Source organism: Schistocerca americana, chromosome 1 (genome assembly GCF_021461395.2).
Source record: "Schistocerca americana isolate TAMUIC-IGC-003095 chromosome 1, iqSchAmer2.1, whole genome shotgun sequence".
Lineage (NCBI taxonomy): Eukaryota > Metazoa > Arthropoda > Insecta > Orthoptera > Acrididae > Schistocerca > Schistocerca americana.
The window spans coordinates 836,412,199-836,429,261 of record NC_060119.1 but is presented as its reverse complement, the minus strand read 5'-3'; the positions used below and the strand labels follow the sequence as shown (position 1 = coordinate 836,429,261).

Here is a 17,063-nt window from a genome sequence, read left to right as displayed (position 1 = left end):
CGGAGAGTGTGTGTACACTAAACTGTTTGGATGATACAAGGTATCAGAGTTTCAAGAATTCTGATAGAGTATTCACATAACCAGTGGTACTGTCTTCAGAAAACTTCATTGTATTTATCCCTTTCCATCCAGAGCGGAAACATTTTAAGCCTTTATCTGTACTGTACCCATTTCCATACATTATGAGCTGCAGGATCAATTAAAGACACTACAAATTTCTCATGGTGGTAGTCTGTTGAAAAAGTGACTACAAATATGTATAACATCCAAGTGGCACTTCTTGCCTCTGTTTAGACATCTTATACATGTTAAGTGAAACATTCCCAGTCTAAATTAATGCAGGAATTGCCTTACACTAACAAAATGCATGAAAACACACTCCTGGAAATGGAAAAAAGAACACATTGACACCGGTGTGTCAGACCCACCATACTTGCTCCGGACACTGCGAGAGGGCTGTACAAGCAATGATCACACGCACGGCACAGCGGACACACCAGGAACCGCGGTGTTGGCCGTCGAATGGCGCTAGCTGCGCAGCATTTGTGCTGCGCCGCCGTCAGTGTCAGCCAGTTTGCCGTGGCATACGGAGCTCCATCGCAGTCTTTAACACTGGTAGCATGCCGCGACAGCGTGGACGTGAACCGTATGTGCAGTTGACGGACTTTGAGCGAGGGCGTATAGTGGGCATGCGGGAGGCCGGGTGGACGTACCGCCGAATTGCTCAACACGTGGGGCGTGAGGTCTCCACAGTACATCGATGTTGTCGCCAGTGGTCGGCGGAAGGTGCACGTGCCCGTCGACCTGGGACCGGACCGCAGCGACGCACGGATGCACGCCACGACCGTGGGATCCTACGCAGTGCCGTAGGGGACCGCACCGCCACTTCCCAGCAAATATGGGACACTGTTGCTCCTGGGGTATCGGCAAGGACCATTCGAAACCGTCTCCATGAAGCTGGGCTACGGTCCCGCACACCGTTAGGCCATCTTCCGCTCACGCCCCAACATCGTGCAGCCCGCCTCCAGTGGTGTCGCGACAGGCGTGAATGGAGGGACGAATGGAGACGTGTCGTCTTCAGCGATGAGAGTCGCTTCTGCCTTGGTGCCAATGATGGTCGTATGCATGTTTGGCGCCATGCAGGTGAGCGCCACAATCAGGACTGCATACGACCGAGGCACACAGGGCCAACACCCGGCATCATGGTGTGGGGAGCGATCTCCTACACTGGTGATCGTCGAGGGGACACTGAATAGTGCACGGTACATCCAAACCGTCATCGAACCCATCGTTCTACCATTCCTAGACCGGCAAGGGAACTTGCTGTTCCAACAGGACAATGCACGTCCGCATGTATCCCGTGCCACCCAACGTGCTCTAGAAGGTGTAAGTCAACTACCTTGGCCAGCAAAATCTCCGGATCTGTCCCCCATTGAGCATGTTTGGGACTGGATGAAGCATCGTCTCACGCGGTCTGCACGTCCAGCACGAACGCTGGTCCAACTGAGGCGCCAGGTGGAAATGGCATGGCAAGCCGTTCCACAGGACTACATCCAGCATCTCTACGATCGTCTCCATGGGAGAATAGCAGCCTGCATTGCTGCGAAAGGTGGATATACACTGTACTAGTGCCGACATTGTGCATGCTCTGTTGCCTGTGTGTATGTGCCTGTGGTTCTGTCAGTGTGATCATGTGATGTATCTGACCCCAGGAATGTGTCAAAGTTTCCCCTTCCTGGGACAATGAATTCACGGTGTTCTTATTTCAATTTCCAGGAGTGTATATTGCTTTTCTCCCAGGGATGTATGCCTCTGTCTTATTCTTGAATTTTGATATTAATTCTGATTCTCTCTCTCTCTGTCTCTCTCTCTCTCTCTCTCTCTCTCTCTCTCTCTCACAGACAGACAACACACACACACACACACACACACACACACACACACACACACACACACACACGGCATGTTTATAGAGACAAGAACCGCAATAGTAGCGAAGAAAATTGACGGAGATCCAAAATGTGAAAATTTGGATGAAGGTCATGGTTAAAGCAGGCTCAAACATTGTAATTGAATGTCTCTATAGGCCCCCTTGCTCTGCAGCTGTTGTGGCAGAAGACCTGAAGGAAAATTTGGAAAATATTTCAAGTAGATTTCTCGACCAGGTTATAGTTTTGGGTGGAGATTTTATTAACCAGAGTGTGCTCCCTGCCGCCGTTGGATAAGCAGCTGCAGCAGCAAGTCGTATACTCCTAGCTCACTCATTTGTTACATAGTTTAATTCTTAATTTCTTTGCGTGTTTTTGGTACTTGCATTGTTTAATTCATAAATTTCGAGCGTATTATAGTATTTGAGAGTTGTAGCATCGCGTTTTAGTACCTGAATAGTGTAAATTCGCGTAGTCGTTTGTCTACTGTTTTGTTTTGAACGGCCAGTGTCGGTTGGTCGCAGTCAGTGTGCTCCCTGCCGCCGTTGGATAAGCAGCTGAGCAGCAAGTCGTATACTCCTAGCTCACTCATTTGTTACATAGTTTAATTCTTAATTTCTTTGCGTGTTTTTGGTACTTGCATTGTGTAATTCATAAATTTCGGGCGTATTATAGTATTTGAGAGTTGTAGCATCGCGTTTTAGTACCTGAATAGTGTAAATTCGCGTAGTCGTTTGTCTACTGTTTTGTTTTGAACGGCCAGTGTCGGTTGGTCGCAGTCAGTGTGCTCCCTGCCGCCGTTGGATAAGCAGCTGAGCAGCAAGTCGTATACTCCTAGCTCACTCATTTGTTACATAGTTTAATTCTTAATTTCTTTGCGTGTTTTTGGTACTTGCATTGTGTAATTCATAAATTTCGGGCGTATTATAGTATTTGAGAGTTGTAGCATCGCGTTTTAGTACCTGAATAGTGTAAATTCGCGTAGTCGTTTGTCTACTGTTTTGTTTTGAACGGCCAGTGTCGGTTGGTCGCAGTCAGTGTGCTCCCTGCCGCCGTTGGATAAGCAGCTGAGCAGCAAGTCGTATACTCCTAGCTCCCTCATTTGTTACATAGTTTAATTCTTAATTTCTTTGCGTGTTTTTGGTACTTGCATTGTGTAATTCATAAATTTCGGGCGTATTATAGTATTTGAGAGTGTAGCATCGTGTTTTAGTACCTGAATAGTGTAATTTCGCTTAGTCTCCTTCCGCCGCCGAGCAGTGTCAGCAGTGCGCAAGTAGCAGTATTACTGCATTTACTAGGCAATCTTGTATTTTAATAACCGTTTAAATTTTGTCGATTTGTTTGCGCTCTCTGTAGATTAGTTCAGACGTGCTTAGCAAAACAGTTTTTAGCATGGATAGGGACTGCAACTGCTGTGTTCGGATGCAGGCTTAGTTGGCATCCCTTCGCTCCCAGCTTCAGGCAGTGTTGGCTTCGGTCACACAGCTTGAGGCTGTTGCCAATGGGCATCACTGTGGGGGTCGGGATGGGGGTTTGTCGGGGACGGCCAGCTCGTCCCACGCATCCCCTGATCGGACTAAGACTGTGGTTGCCCGGGATACTGCCCGCATTGAGGCTGATCCCTCACCTGTGGTAGAGTGGGAGGTCGTTTCAAGGTGTGGCAGGGGGCGAAAGACATTCCAGAGGGCTGAACGGAAAGCCTCTCCAATTTGTCTGACGAACCGGTTTCAGGCTCTGTCTCAGGCTGATACTGATCTTCGGCCTGACATGGCTGCTTGTCCTGTTCCAGAGGTTGCCCCTCAGTCTGCAAGATCCGGGCAGTCGCAGAGGGTGGGCTTACTGGTAGTTGGGAGCTCCAACGTCAGGCGCGTAATGGGGCCCCTTAGGGAAATGGCAGCAAGAGAGGGGAAGAAAACCAATGTGCACTCCGTGTGCACACGGGGGGGAGTCATTCCAGATGTGGAAAGGGTCCTTCCGGATGCCATGAAGGGTACAGGGTGCACCCATCTGCAGGTGGTCGCTCATGTCGGCACCAATGATGTGTGTCGCTATGGATCGGAGGAAATCCTCTCTGGCTTCCGGCGGCTATCTGATTTGGTGAAGACTGCCAGTCTCGCTAGCGGGATGAAAGCAGAGCTCACCATCTGCAGCATCGTCGACAGGACTGATTGCGGACCTTTGGTACAGAGCCGAGTGGAGGGTCTGAATCAGAGGCTGAGACGGTTCTGCGACCGTGTGGGCTGCAGATTCCTCGACTTGCGCCATAGGGTGGTGGGGTTTCGGGTTCCGCTGGATAGGTCAGGAGTCCACTACACGCAACAAGCGGCTACACGGGTAGCAGGGGTTGTGTGGCGTGGGCTGGGCGGTTTTTTAGGTTAGATGGCCTTGGGCAAGTACAGAAAGGGCAACAGCCTCAACGGGTGCGGGGCAAAGTCAGGACATGCGGGGACCAAGCAGCAATCGGTATTGTAATTGTAAACAGTCGAAGCTGCGTTGGGAAAGTACCGGAACTTCAAGCGCTGATAGAAAGCACCGAAGCTGAAATCGTTATAGGTACAGAAAGCTGGCTGAAGCCAGAGATAAATTCTGCCGAAATTTTTAAAAGGTACAGACGGTGTTTAGAAAGGATAGATTGCATGCAACCGGTGGTGGAGTGTTCGTCGCTGTTAGTAGTAGTTTAGCCTGTAGTGAAGTAGAAGTGGATAGTTCCTGTGAATTATTATGGGTGGAGGTTACACTAAACAACCGAGCTAGGTTAATAATTGGCTCCTTTCACCGACCTCCCGACTCAGCAGCATTAGTGGCAGAACAACTGAGAGAAAATTTGGAATACATTTCACATAAATTTTCTCAGCATGTTATAGTCTTAGGTGGAGATTTCAATTTACCAGATATAGACTGGGACACTCAGATGTTTAGGACGGGTGGTAGGGACAGAGCATTGAGTGACATTATACTGAGTGCACTATCCGAAAATTACCTCGAGCAATTAAACAGAGAACCGACTCGTGGAGATAACATATTGGACCTACTGATAACAAACAGACCCGAACTTTTCGACTCTGTATGTACAGAACAGGGAATCAGTGATCATAAGGCCGTTGCAGCATCCCTGAATATGGAAGTTAATAGGAATATAAAAAAAGGGAGGAAGGTTTATCTGTTTAGCAAGAGTAATAGAAGGCAGATTTCAGACTACCTAACAGATCAAAATAAAAATTTCTGTTCCGACACTGACAATGTTGAGTGTTTATGGAAAAAGTTCAAGGCAATCGTAAAATGCGTTTTAGACAGGTACGTGCCGAGTAAAACTGTGAGGGACGGGAAAAACCCACCGTGGTACAACAAAGTTAGGAAACTACTGCGAAAGCAAAGAGAGCTCCACTCCAAGTTTAAACGCAGCCAAAACCTCTCAGACAAACAGAAGCTAAACGATGTCAAAGTTAGCGTAAGGAGGGCTATGCGTGAAGCGTTCATTGAATTCGAAAGTAAAATTCTATGTACCGACTTGACAGAAAATCCTAGGAAGTTCTGGTCTTACGTTAAATCAGTAAGTGGCTCGAAACAGCATATCCAGACACTACGGGATGATGATGGCATTGAAACAGAGGATGACACGCGTAAAGCTGAAATACTAAACACCTTTTTCCAAAGCTGTTTCACAGAGGAAGACCGCACTGCAGTTCCTTCTCTAAATCCTCGCACAAACGATAAAATGGCTGACATCGAAATAAGTGTCCAAGGAATAGAAAAGCAACTGGAATCACTCAATAGAGGAAAGTCCACTGGACCTGACGGGATACCAATTCGATTCTACACAGAGTACGCGAAAGAACTTGCCCCCCTTCTAACAGCCGTGTACCGCAAGTCTCTAGAGGAACGGAGGGTTCCAAATGATTGGAAAAGAGCACAGATAGTCCCAGTCTTCAAGAAGGGTCGTCGAGCAGATGCGCAAAACTATAGACCTATATCTCTTACGTCGATCTCTTGTAGAATTTTAGAACATGTTTTTTGCTCGCGTATCATGTCATTTCTGGAAACCCAGAATCTACTATGTAGGAATCAACATGGATTCCGGAAACAGCGATCGTGTGAGACCCAACTCGCCTTATTTGTTCATGAGACCCAGAAAATATTAGATACAGGCTCCCAGGTAGATGCTATTTTTCTTGACTTCCGGAAGGCGTTCGATACAATTCCGCACTGTCGCCTGATAAAGAAAGTAAGAGCCTACGGAATATCAGACCAGCTGTGTGGCTGGATTGAAGAGTTTTTAGCAAACAGAACACAGCATGTTGTTATCAATGGAGAGACGTCTACAGACGTTAAAGTAACCTCTGGCGTGCCACAGGGGAGTGTTATGGGACCATTGCTTTTCACAATATATATAAATGACTTAGTAGATAGTGTCGGAAGTTCCATGCGGCTTTTCGCGGATGATGCTGTAGTATACAGAGAAGTTGCTGCATTAGAAAATTGTAGCGAAATACAGGAAGATCTGCAGCGGATAGGCACTTGGTGCAGGGAGTGGCAACTGACCCTTAACATAGACAAATGTAATGTATTGCGAATACATAGAAAGAAGGATCCTTTATTGTATGATTATATGATAGCGGAACAAACACTGGTAGCAGTTACTTCTGTAAAATATCTGGGAGTATGCGTACGGAACGATTTGAAGTGGAATGATCATATAAAACTAATTGTTGGTAAGGCGGGTACCAGGTTGAGATTCATTGGGAGAGTGCTTAGAAAATGTAGTCCATCAACAAAGGAGGTGGCTTACAAAACACTCGTTCGACCTATACTTGAGTATTGCTCATCAGTGTGGGATCCGTACCAGGTCGGGTTGACGGAGGAGATAGAGAAGATCCAAAGAAGAGCGGCACGTTTCGTCACTGGGTTATTTGGTAACCGTGATAGCGTTACGGAGATGTTTAATAAACTCAAGTGGCAGACTCTGCAAGAGAGGCGCTCTGCATCGCGGTGTAGCTTGCTCGCCAGGTTTCGAGAGGGTGCGTTTCTGGATGAGGTATCGAATATATTGCTTCCCCCTACTTATACTTCCCGAGGAGATCACGAATGTAAAATTAGAGAGATTAGAGCGCGCACGGAGGCTTTCAGACAGTCGTTCTTCCCGCGAACCATACGCGACTGGAACAGGAAAGGGAGGTAATGACAGTGGCACGTAAAGTGCCCTCCGCCACACACTGTTGGGTGGCTTGCGGAGTATCAAGGTAGATGTAGATGTAGACTGGGAGACTCAAATGTTTATAACGGGTGGCAGGGACAAAGAATCCAGTGTTTTTTTTTTTTTTTTTTTGTAAAAGGATAATCTGAAAACTACCTTGAGCAGTTAAACAGAGAACTGACTCGTGACGGTAACATATTTGACCTTCTGGTGACAAACAGACTCGAACTATTTGAAACAGTTAATGAAGAACAGGGAATCAGTGATCATAAAGCGGTTACAGCATCGGTGATTATAGCCATAAATAGAAATATTAAAGGAGGTAGGAAGATTTTTCTGTTTAGCAAAAGTGACAAAAAGCAGATTTCAGAGTACTTGATGGTCAACACAAAAGTTTTATCTCAAGTACAGATAGGGTTGAGGATCAGTGGACAAAGTTCAAAACCGTCGTACAATATGCATTAGATGAGTATGTGCCAAGCAGGATCGTAAAAGATAGAAAATAGCCACCATGGCACAACAACAGAGTTTGAAAACTGCTGCGGAAGCAAAGGGAACTTCATAGCAAACATAAATATAGCCAAAGCCTTGCAGACAAACAAAAATTACACGAAGCGAAATGTAGTGCGAGGAGGGCATTCGAGAGGAGTTCAATGAATTCTAAAGTAAAGTTCTATGTACTGACCTGGCAGAAAATCCTAAGAAATTTTGGTTGTGTGTCAAAGCAGTAGGTGGATCAAAACAAAATGTCCAGACACACTGTGACCAAAATTGTACTGAAACAGAGGATGACAGACTAAAGGCCGAAATACCAAATGTCTTTTCCAAAGCTGTTGCACAGAGGAAGACGGCACTGTAGTACCTTCTCTAGATTGTCGCACAGATGACAAAATGGTAGATATCGAAACAGATGACAGAGGAATAGAAAAACCAATTAAAATCACTCAAAAGAGGAAAGGCCGCTGGACCTGATGGGATACCAGTTCGAGTTTAGACAGATTACGCGAAGGAAATTGCCCCCCTCCTTGCAGCGGTGTTCCGTAGGTCTCTAGAAGAGCTTACCGTTCCAAAAGATTAGAAAAGGGCACAGGTCATCCCCATTTTCAAGAAGGGACATCGAACAGATGTGCAGAACTATAGACCTATATCTCTAACATCGATCAGTTTTAGAATTTTGGAACACGTATTATGTTTGAGTATAGTGACTTTTCTGGAGAATAGAAATCTACTCTGTAGAAATCAGCATGGGTTTCGAAAGAGACGATCGTGTGAAATCCAGGTCGCGCTATTCGTCCACGAGACTCAGAGGGCCATAGACACGGGTTCCCAGATAGATGCCGTGTTTCTTGACTTCCGCAAGGCATTTGATACAGTTCCCCACAGTCGTTTAATGAACAAAGTAAGAGCATATGGACTATCAGACGAACACTTGTGTGATTGGATTGAAGAGTTCCTAGATAACAGAACACAGCATGTCATTCTCAATGGAGAGAAGTCTTCTGAAGTAAGAGCGATTTCAAACGTGCCGCAGGGGAGTGTCGTAGGACCGTTGCTATTCACAATATATATAAACGACCATGTGGATAACATCAGAAGCTCACTGAGGCCTTTTGCGGATGATGCTGTAGTATATCGAGAGGTTGTAACAATGGAAAATTGTACTGAAATGCAGGAGGATCTGCAACAAATTGACGCATTGTGCAGGGAATGGCAACTGAATCTCAATGTAGACAAGTGTAAAGTTCTGCAAATACATAGAAAGAAAGATCCTTTATCATTTAGCTACAATATAGCAGGTCAGCAACTGGAAGCAGTTAATTCCATAAATTATCTGAGAGTAGGCATTAGGAGTGATTTAAAATGGAATGGCCATATAAAATTAATCGTCGGTAAAGCAGATGCTAGACAGATTCATTGGAAGAATCCTAAGGAAATGCAGTCTGAAAACAAAGGAAATAGGTTACAGTACACTTGTTCGCCCACTGCTTGAATACTGCTCACTGGTGTGGGATCCGTACCAGATAGGGTTGATAGAAAAAGAGAGAGAGAGAGAGAGAGAGAGAGAGAGAGAGAGAGAGAGAGAGAGAGAGAGAGAAGATCCAACGGACAGCAGCGCGCTTTGTTACAGGATCATTTAGTAATAGTGAAAGCGTTACAGAGATGATAGATAAACTCCAGTGGAAGGCTCTGCAAGAGAGACGCTCAGTAGGGCCTTTTGTTGAAGTTTCGAGTACATACCTTCACTGAGGAGTCAAGCAGTATATTGCTCCCTCCTACGTATATCTCGCAAAGAGACCATGAGGATAAAATCAGAGATATTAGAGCCCACACAGAGGCATACCGACAACCTTTCTTTCCACGAACAATACGAGACTGGAATAGAAGGGAGAACCGATAGAGGTACTCAAGGTACCCTCTGCCACACACCATCAGGTGGCTTGCGGAGTATGGATGTAGATGTAGACTGACAGGTGACACATATGTAAGCGTCCTGCCTGATCACCTGCATCCATTCTTGTCTACTGTGCATTCCAATGGACTTGGGCATTACCAGCAGGACAAGGCGACACCCCACATGCACAACATCTCACATCTCTGCAGGATTCTTGGTGATTAGTTAAGTCCATGCGACGTTGTGTTGCAGTGTTTCAACGTGCTCATGGGCACCCAGCACAAAATTAGGCAGGAGTATCAGTTTCTTTGGCTCTTCAGTGAATTTGTGATAAGGAAGTATATGAATGTTAATTCTCCTTGTTTCACTTGCAGCAGTTTAAACTATCCTCTTAGGTTCCTGCCAAACCACATACTCTGAAATCACTAAATACTTGTGCACAGCAACACTGAAAGTACAAAGTCATAAGGTCTTATTCAAAGTGATAGCAAGACCTTATGACTTTGTACTTCCAGTTTCACTCTTTGAACATCTTATGAAACTAATTCAGTTTTCACTATTTTATTTCCACATTTATTTAATCCCCTTTTACAGTTTATGCATCCATTTTGGTAGTTAACAGAAGGTTTTTTTTACATAATTGACTTTTTGCAACTTTAATAGGAGACCCCCTCTTGTTAAACCCATCACATCCCCACAACTACCCTTCCTCCTACCTTCTTTGTCCACTCAATTCCCCCTTCCCCAATTCGTTTTATAATTTCACTGTTTTAACTGTTTACATTTTACATACCCATTTTTCTATACTAGTAATGTTTCAAACAGAGTTTTTACATAATTATACAGTCCATAATTTTAGCACAATCCCTCTCTTTTAAACTCTTGGCATCCTCACCACCCGTTCCGTGCTTCCTTTCCTGCTCTCCAACCAACCTCACTTCATTTCCCTTCCCTCCCCACTCTCTCCTCTCAGACCTCATATATATTTTGTGACAGCACATAGAATGTGGACAGCATGTTATGTCCAATCCCCACGAGTCTTTGGAAATTAGGCAGAAAGTAAGTAAATCCAACATGGAAGAATGGAAGACTATATTGCATGAATAAATATGTCAGGAAATGAAATAGCAGGTACTAAATATATTGTTAGGAATAATTATAGAACACCCCCCCCCCCCCCACCCAATTAAGTAATTGCAAACCTTAGCTTACCTCCTCTTTATTTTCTTTCAGCTGAATTTTTGCACGAAGGTAAATTTGGCGACGTCTATTTGCCTGCTTGTCATTTTTACAGATGTTACGCCATGTGTGTGAAACTGCAGCTACTGCTACAAGGTCTTCAGGCCGTAGGAACTGTAAAATCCTTGACACAACTGGCCGATAACTGGCCAGTGCAGCTAACACATCTATACGAGGTTTCCCCAATTTACTGCTCCATGAATATGGTACAGTTGACTTACTTATTATACTTGACTCATATAGTGACTCGTTTTCATTGCCACAATGTGTAAAGAAGCACTTTGGAAATGACTGTTCACATGGATTTAAATCTATTTTTTCTGGTGTCTGGGAGTCAGAAATGCCAGAAGCAGTTTGTAATGAAATACTTCTATCAGAAGTCGGCGTAGAATACTGAGATGATTTTAAAAAAGAATAACTTTTACTTCCTGCCAATCTTGGCAAGTTATCTTCTCTGCAAGAAGCTGCCAGCAGCTTGTTTTGGAGAGAGAGTGATTCTTTACAGCAACCAATATCATTGAGCAAAACTGAATCACAATGAGCTCCCTCAGTCTTCTGTAAACTGTCCAACTGTCCATTAGTATAGCAGTTCTGCTGGAAGGCTGCTGTTGATGGTATTATGTTATGGCAGTAGCCAACTGGGGACCTACTGTTATATGGACTGCTGCAACTAAACCGTCTCAAGCGGACACAGTTACTTTCTGATCCTGAGCTCCCTGGGTTACTCAAGTAACCACTATCATCTGGAAAATATTGACTGGTATTTGGGGTACCAACTTCCTCGCCATTCCATGGTGATGAGCAGCTGTCCATCTGAAAAAAATAAATTGGATACATTCACTGTTTGATTATCAGCGTAGCTGCGAAAGTCAAGGACAAACAAATATAAAAATTTGCCATTTTGTGTCCTGTAAGATAAATGTGACAAGTCAATCGAAGTGTTTTTATAGCTTTTTTAGTTATAGGAGACAAAGCTGTTCAATGCCTAAAACGATTTTGTTCAAATGTTGCAACAATTGCTGAAATGACTTTGAAAATGTGGAATTGAACACAGCCTTTAAACTGAATTTACAAACGCAGGATTCAGAATGTAATTTTTTTATTTACAGGTAGCATAAAAAACATTTCTTTGTAAATTCTATTCAACATACTGCATTTCAAAAATTTTGATGTGAGGTATTAATTACTTGTAAACAACATGTCAAAAATTAGTATCTGGACTAAATTTAAGGAGTAGCAACAATGCAATGTTGGTAGGAGCTACAATAACAAGCCTAAGGGTGTCCCAACAGTCACATCAAAATAATACAGAAAGTAGGCCAAACTACACTGAATAAACTGAGCTATGGTACCAAAGATTGAAAATGAATATTCCAAGCAGTATGAGCTCTTGAATGAGCAGTGCATAAGAGGCATGTAATTATGTTTGGACATTTTGGGGAGAGGAGGGGGGGGGGGGGGGAAGAGAGAGAGAGAGAGAGAGAGAGAGAGAGAGAGAGAGAGAGAGAGAGAGAGAGAGAGAGACAGACACTGTGTGTGTTACTAGTTAAATACTGACAAAAATGCCATTTTTCTGAATCTTATCTGTACCATATACAAATACAATGCGATATACAACTATGGAAATGTAGTTTAGAACACTAAACAATGAGTTCAATCATTTGAGATAAAATCTAAGTTTGAAGCCAATTTCCCATACAGGACTTAATCCATTTAACCGAGTCTAAAATTGAGAGCAGGTTTTTGACATGGTTAAACACAGTTTAGAGAACTATACTGTACGTGAAATTCAGAAGACTTTTTCAGTGATTTTTCTCAGTTATATAAACTTTAAATCAATTTATACACATGTATTCAACTGTTTAGAATTCAAACAAATAAGCTTGAACCAGGCTACTATCAAGTCTACTTGCAACTTTTGTCAATATAAGAACATTGTTATCAGAGATATATGTCGCACATACATTTCTGAAGGGACACTTACACACTTCTTTTTTAAATATCTAGTTCTGTCAGTATCTAATTTCAGAGGAACAAACTGGGCAGTTGGCTATCACCACTATTTTAAATACTTTTCCAGTATTACAGACACAAAATTCAACATTTCCAACTTCAAAAATCATGCCATTAAAATTCTCATAATCACATTAGTGTAATGCGTAGATGTACTAATGGAGGACTGTTCTCATATCAGATGTCAATGAAGCAAAATGCTAGTTTAGCATACAACAGATTGTTGGAAAATTATGACCATATAATTTTTTACTTATAATTTTTTACTTCGATCCAAATTTTTCATTCTTCACCTTTTGCAATTTGTTAATATGGGGAGCAATTCTCACTGCTGTTGGCACGACTTCTGAATTCTCACATTATCTTGTAAATATCACAATCAATACGATCGAAGCTCTGTTTCAGTCTCAGAAACCTGAGATTGCATTTAGAAACTTGCAACAAACTTTTCTCAAAATAGAGACTAAACCTAAATCTGTGGTACAATGTTTCCTTTTTATTAACAAAATTGTTTACACAGTGAGAGTAAAAAAAAAAATCTATAGGACACATTTTCTCAGTACTATGGAAAATTTGGTGTTAAGGTGGAGTTAGCTACACAGCAACATCGTAAAAACTGAACAACAGTTTGTTTATAGTTTTATCAACAAGTCCAAATGTTACAAATCTTTCCCCTGTCAATGCCCACCATCATTCCCTGCCACACCAGAACACTATATGACAATATTAAACAAATTATTAATCCCTACAGCAGCAGGACTCAAATTGATGTCACTGAACTGAAAATCAAAAGACATTGGCAGCCAATGACCGAGTAAGATTCAATCCAGACACACATACCACCAAGATTATTTTGTAGATGCGCGCGTGCGCCCACACACACACACACACACACACACACACACACACACACATACATACATATATATATTATAATTAAAGAAAAATAATTGTATGACAAGGAACTCACAAATGTGGGAAAGTTTAATGTGCATGTTGCACTCTTAGTCAAGCAATGTTGCTTATACATGGAAGCCCCAGGACCTATCAACAATAATAAAGTCCCAAGTTGCATGTGAACTAAGTGGGCACAATGGTACAACTAACAAATCAAAGGAAGATTCTACAACCAGCTGCTCTGCAAACTACAATCTCAGGCAACTATAAAAAAGGAATCCATATCTTTCAATATTTGACATAAATAATAAAGAACAATCTTCAATCAAAATGACATTTGCAGAAGGAAGTTCAGCTGTATAAAGTTTGCTGCTAAAGCAGCACCATTAGCTGAAAATGGGGAGGAAATAGTAACTTCAGAGACTAGCAGAGCTGTAAATATAGTATGAATACAGAAATAATGTACCAGGATGATCAATTCATGTTTGGAATACAACTAACAGTTAGGCTAGCAGAGAAACAACATTTTGCAATGGCTCTAACTACAATTCCAAAGGATTAGTGAAATGTTATTTAAAACAGACATTGCGAAGACTATAGACATCAACGATTGAACAGAACAGACTTTGCCATTTATATAACTTCTTCCCCAATCTAACAGTGGGCCCTCAAGGACAAACATCCCAATTCAACTATGAACCTAAAATCTCTACAGGTTTCAAGTTCAATTTACCCCAGGTTCATATACTCAAGTTCCCTTCAGAACATGCTACTATTCTCATCTTAGTCTTACATTACCCATAATGCTTGTTTACATTGGATTCATTTATAACAGTCCTCCATACAGGTAGTAGTAGTTCCTTCCACATCAGAGGCTTCATAGCCTCTGCACCTGCAGTTTTAAAAGTTCATCTCTAAATACCCCAAACATCACTTTCCATTATTAAGAAATTTTTGTCTAAATACACTGAAGGGCCCTTTCAATTTAATTACCAGAACCAGCAGCAACATTTTATCCATCCACTTACATCCTCCACTCAGAAAATGTTTCATTTGTAAGAAAGGAAGATTAAATCTCAAAGTCACTGGAAGTGAACATTGACAAAAGGGAATGGAAGACCTGTAGGCCCTCTATTACAGGACAAGTTAGGGGAGGACCATCACATTGGTTGATTGGGAGGTGAGAGGGGGGGGGGGGGGGGGGGGGAGGTGTCAGCGATCAAACAAGGTCATCAGTCCCTTGATTCAAGTGTGTTGCAGCCAGAAGTTTTTTGATCAGTCAGGAAATTCATAACACTAAAAGCAACAAGGCTAAAAACAAACGTCTTTTGCATCATAATCAATAATAAAAGCAGGATGAAGGAAATAAGGAAATTAGCAAGTGGGTGCCTCCCGAGGCTCTGCGTACAACAGGAAATGTCCCACCCACAGCTCTCCCACCCCCGATCCATTACAGTCAAGAGCACCCACTATTCACACCCATCAGGGAAGTGGCAGGTAGCATGAAGTTAAGCTGCTGGAGGAAGAGCCGAAAGCAAGCTCCAGGAGGTTACAGAAGAGGGATACACCCCATACTGGCGATCACGAGAGTCATTTAAGAAGAAGGCATAGGAATGGTGGCCATGCATGGCACACAAACGGCATACGTATCTGCTGGGGACAAAATCACGGCAATACGACAGCAGTAGCTCAGCAGCTTCAGCATACAGACTCAACTGGCTAGTGTAAAAGGCACCAGTGGCTGAATGGATGCTCGATGGTAGATTGTATTGAGATGGTGTCCGAGAGACGGACATGCAATTGCATAAACTGAACAGTGTACTTTTGAATGGATAAGGTACCGATACAAACAGATGAGGGAGGTCCTATCTGCTCCCCACCACGAAATACAAATGAGGACACATAAGACATCAACAGAATAGAAGGAGTGACCCCACGAGGAAACTCTTCAGTTTCAGTTTGAAAGCACATGGATTATTGCTAAGATTTTTGAATTCGAGTGGTAGATTATTGAAAACAGATGCAGCAGTATACTGCACACCTTTCTGTACAAGACTCAAGGAAGTCCGATCCAAATGCAGGTTTGATTTCTGATTAGTCCTAACTGAGTGAAAGCTGCTTATTCTTGGGAATAAGCTAATATTGTTAACAGGAAATGACAGTAAGGAATATATATATTGAGAGGCCAATGTCAAAATACCCAGCTTGCGAACAGGGATCGTTAAGAGGTTCATGAACTTACACCACTTATTGCCCGAATTGCCTGTTTCTGAGCCAAAAATATCGTTTTAGAATGGGAAGAGTTACCCCAAAATACAATAGTATACAACATAAGCGAACTAAAATAAGCAAAGTAAACTCATTTCAGAAACCATTCGAATACTAAAAATGGCAGCATTAAGTTTTTGAATAAGATCCTGAGTGTGGGCTTTCCACAACAGTTTACTATCTATCTGAACAGCTAGAAATTTGAACTGTTCAGTTTCACTAATCATATGCCCATTCTGTGAAATTAAAACATCAGGTATTGTTGAATTGTGTGTTAGAAACTGTAAAAAACAGTCTGTGATTTAGCAATAGTTTATTTTCTATAAGACATTAACCCATGTCATGAACTGCACTATTTCAAACTGGGCCAATGTTACACACAACATCTTTTACTACCAAGCTACTGTCATCAGCAAACAGAAATATTTTAGAGTTACCAATAATGCTAGTGGGCATATCATTTATATAAATAAGGAACAGGAGTGGACCCAACACTGACACCCCCCCCCCCCCCTTGACTGTACCCCACTCAGACCCCACGTCACAGCCGTCTCAACATTGTGAATAATGACCTCTTCTGTCTGTTGCCAAAAAGTAAGAGGTGAACCAATTGTGAGCTACTCCTTGTATTCCATCTTGGTCCACCTCCATGGTGTACACCTAGGCCACAGATTCTTCTGGACCTTTCGCATGGCCCTAAAGCTCTCCGCTATTGCTTCGTCTCTATTCTCAACATGTACTGAGGCCATGAGAAGTGGTTTACACCGACGACTCGATGGCTGAAGGTCACGTAGACTTTGCGTACGTTCATGGAGGACATATGGAACAGCACTCCTTGCCAGATGGCTGCAATGTTTTCACTGCAGGGGTGACGGCCGTATCTCGTGCTCTTGAGCACATCCGCTCACCCCCGGGCAAGTCAGTTTCTTCTCTGTACTGACTCCTTGAGCAGCCTATAAGCTATCGACCAGTGCTACCCTGTCCATCCTTTGGTAGCACGCATTCAGGAGTCCATTTACACCTTGGAATGGTCCCATTGTTCAGTGGTGTTTGTGTGGACCACAGGACATGTCAGAATCCCAGGCAACGAACTTACCAACAGGCTGGCCAAACACTCTACGCTGAGAGCGCT

General features: G+C 43.0%; 1 protein-coding gene across 2 annotated transcripts in view; it reads right to left on the bottom strand.

The window, feature by feature from the left end:
• The window catches only part of LOC124613189, a 75,978-nt gene that overhangs the window by 20,383 nt on the left and 38,532 nt on the right, over nt 1–17,063 (bottom strand). For both annotated transcript variants that reach the window (XM_047141842.1, XM_047141850.1), the window contains exon 2: nt 10,727–11,566. In XM_047141842.1, coding sequence (XP_046997798.1) covers nt 10,727–11,566 — 840 coding nt within the window. The remainder of the gene's footprint in view (nt 1–10,726; nt 11,567–17,063) is intronic.